This window comes from Chrysochloris asiatica, unplaced genomic scaffold (genome assembly GCF_000296735.1).
Source record: "Chrysochloris asiatica unplaced genomic scaffold, ChrAsi1.0 scaffold00083, whole genome shotgun sequence".
NCBI classification, from domain to species: Eukaryota; Metazoa; Chordata; class Mammalia; order Afrosoricida; family Chrysochloridae; genus Chrysochloris; species Chrysochloris asiatica.
In genome coordinates, this window is record NW_006408601.1 from 312,027 (window position 1) to 315,618 (window position 3,592).

Below are 3,592 nucleotides of genomic sequence, written 5' to 3' on the forward strand. Positions count from 1 at the left end.
GGGGGGGCGGGGATATATATATATATATATATATATATCACAATTTGCAATTATTTTGTTTAGATGTTATAAAGTCAACCAGTAGAATGTTGGATTAATGTATTCTGAGACCTTAACCATGAAAAGGAGACTCTGCAAAAAGTTAAGGAAAAATATTCCAGGTAGAGGAAACAGCATAGTAGAAACTCCGAAGTGAATGACCTGTTCAAGAACTGAAAAGGGTGGCTTTATGTGTAAGAGGGGGCTTCCAAGGTTCAAGGAAAAATTCCATTATCTTTTAATTCCATTTTTCTAAGAACTTTCTGAAGCCCCTTCATACCTTGTCATAAATAAAGATAGAGAAGCATCAAGTTGGAGTCCTGGTGTGGCGCTGCAGGTTAATGCGCGAGACTGCAAAGTCAGTTTGAACCACAAGATTAGCAGTTCAGGCTCACCAGCTGCTCCTTGGAAACCCTATACAGGGTTGCTGTGGGTCAGAACCAAATTGACGGCACTTAACAAATTAACTTAGAGGCTTGGTGGGAAATGAAGAAACGTGCCTTTATTTCTAAGACTAATGGAAATGTATATTAGTTGTTTGAAAGGCACATAGGACAGTACCAGACTCTAAATGTCAGTTGTAATACTTGGCGACTTTTTTTCCCCCTTTTTACCATTTCTGTGTAACCATTAACAACATTTTACTGGATTTAAAGTTATAACCCAGAGAAAAAAATTGCACACTGCATTTATTTTATTTATAATGATATATAGCACCCTGTTCTGCAAATCCATTTGAACTGCAAGATGGGTTCAGGCTCACCAGCTGTTCCTTGGAAACCCTATGCAGGGTTGCTTTGGGTTGGAACCAACAGTACAGCACTTAACAATAACAATAATTGTAGGATAAACACTGGGCTAGTAACAACTAGGTCAGCAGTTCAGGCCCACCAGCCACTCTCAGGAAAAGGGACAGGGTCAGTATAAGTCAGAACTGACTCTATGGCAGCAACAAATAGCACTCAAGATAGTCAATATTTTTGTTGGTCAAGTGTGGTCTAGCACAACCTGCACCAGAATCACATTCTTACTAAAAATGTACTTCTGACAGATGAGTCAATATTTCTGTGGTGGAGCCTGGGACTATGCCTTTTAAAGTATTCCAGGTAATTGTTAGATATACTAGTTTGTGCATCAGTTGTATTATGTACTTGTCCTTTGTAGCACTTAACCAGTAATGAAATTTTACATTTAATTGTCCATTAATTAAAATGTCACTGTTCCTCATGATACTATAAGTATCACTCTGGTTTTTCGGACTATTACATTTCCAGTACTTAGCACAGTGCCTCATGCATTGTTGTTAAGTGCCGTTGAGTCGGTTCCGACTCATAGTGACCCTGCATATGATTTCTGAGGAGTGCCTGGTGGATTTGCACCACCAACCTTGCAATGAACAGTCCCCTGTCTTACAGTGCCCCACACGCCTGGTGCATAGGAGAGTCAAAATTGGGTGGGTATATGAATGAATGAACAAACTCTGGATTCCCCCTCAATGTAGTAAAACATTCTTTGAACTTAATAGTAGGCTACAAACATCATCCTAATGGTGAAACTTATTAGAGTAAAATGAAGAAGATGACTAAACAACAGAACTGCTCTACATAGTAAGGTTTAGTGGGATAGCAATAAAGGTAGTTTATATTTCACCAGTTTTTAATGCAGGAAGAAAAATACTATCTTGAAAATAGAAAGTAAAAGTTCACAAGTAAAAAAAGTTCAAAAAATAGAAGAAAAAAATCAATCATATGAGCTCTATCTCTGAGAGAGGAAAGGGTTAAGATCAGTGGGGACATACAAAGGCTTACAGGATTTTCTTTCAACTCATCATTGCGAACCTTAAGCCGACTTTGAATACTTCCAAGCAGCCCTATTGTGTTTTTCCAAGAAGTTCAATTTCTCACTCAAGCGATGTTGCATCTCAAGGTCTATCATCTACTACTACTTTGGGTTAGGGGAAAAGTTTATGATTGGAATTCCTGTGCCATATTGGCGCCCTGGAGATTAATATCAAAGGGCCTGGTACCTGTAAGACTAGGGTAGCACTTGAGAGACACAGAAGTTATGAGCTAAGTAGTGGTTGTAAAGAAGCTGCTCTTCTGTACTTAGGAAGATAGTTACTAGATATACAAGGTCTAAATTCTAGTCTGGATTGGATTAAGAAAGGAAAAACTACATATTCTAGTTGGTTGTTTTCCCCTTACGTTTCCAGCTTAGTGGTTATAAAACAATAGCTTATAGCACACTGGCTTTGAGTTTATTTAAAATTTGAACTTGACAGAAGGTTACAATGAAGACAAAGTTCAGAATGTTAGCTTTTTTCTTTTCTTAAAGCCAAAAATGACTTTAAAAAGTGTTAGAGCATAGTTGTATGATTTGGGGATAATAAAACCTGAGCATTTAAAAATAGCCTATAAGACATGCCTTTGACATTGATATCTTTGAGCTTTGATGCAAGTTATGAATATGTGGACTTCATTGTTTGTTTGGACCTATAGATGGTTACAGTTACACATCATACAAAAATTCTCTTTGTTTATTGCTTTGCTTTTTGCTGTGGGTTTTTCTTTTAGATGATGGATTTAGAAGAGATCCTCCCCCTGGATTGCTGTCGTCTTGTTAAATATGATGAGTTTCATGATTATTTAGAAAGATCATATGAAGGGGAAGAAGATACGCCAATGGGACTTTTACTAGGTGGTGTGAAGTCAACATATATGTTTGATCTGCTGCTGGAGACAAGGAAACCTGATCAAGTGTTCCAGTCTTATAAACCTGGAGGTAAAGGGATTTGACACTGTTTTGAGTTGTGTTGAACTTAATTTTCATGAAAAAGTTTATTTGTTTATAGAAATGAGTTGTTAATTTTTTCTAAGTTTTTAAAATGTAGAATAATTTTGACAACTCGGGAAGTAGTCACCAACAAGCCTAGAATTGAGTTTTAGAATACTTGTAGAGAATTGTACACACAGAATTTAGAAAACGAACAATAGCAACAAAATGTCTGGCTTACTGGTCTTCAGTGGAATTTTTTTCTCCTATAGGCAGTCCCCAGGTTATAAATGTCTGACTTCTAGGCGGACAACTGGACCACTCCCATGTGCCCTTTTAATGTTATGTTAATTTGTCCTCACTTTGAAATAATTGAATCAACCCCTCTTCTTCTTCTTGTTAAGTGCCATCCAATCCATTCCAACTCATAACAACTCTGTATAGCGTTTCCAAGGATCACTTGGTGGGTTTGAACTGCCAGCCTTGCAGTTAGCAGTCCATTGCTAGCTACACAATGGCTCTTTATTCATTTGTAAGAACTAGGAGGTAGAAGAAAAGCACTAAGCACGTTATTAGGCCAGTTCACTCTGATGTGCCATGACCCTGAATTTCCAAATCAAACACCAAGTCCCATGAGACTTTTACTGTATATTAGAAGCCTCTGCTCTTTGTTCTTTTATGTAATTATTATAAATATATATATAAAGGAGCTCTGGTAGCGTAGTGGTTACGAATCGGGCTGCAAACCTTAAGGTCAGCGGTTCGAAACTACCAGCCACTC

The 3,592-nt window shown here is 37.6% G+C and overlaps 1 protein-coding gene across 1 annotated transcript in view; it reads left to right on the plus strand.

The window, feature by feature from the left end:
• Nucleotides 1-3,592, plus strand: part of USP47 (ubiquitin specific peptidase 47) — a 190,352-nt gene that overhangs the window by 142,852 nt on the left and 43,908 nt on the right. The window contains exons 15-16 of the mRNA XM_006865822.1: nucleotides 2,486-2,519; nucleotides 2,613-2,820. Coding sequence (XP_006865884.1) covers nucleotides 2,486-2,519; nucleotides 2,613-2,820 — 242 coding nt within the window. The remainder of the gene's footprint in view (nucleotides 1-2,485; nucleotides 2,520-2,612; nucleotides 2,821-3,592) is intronic.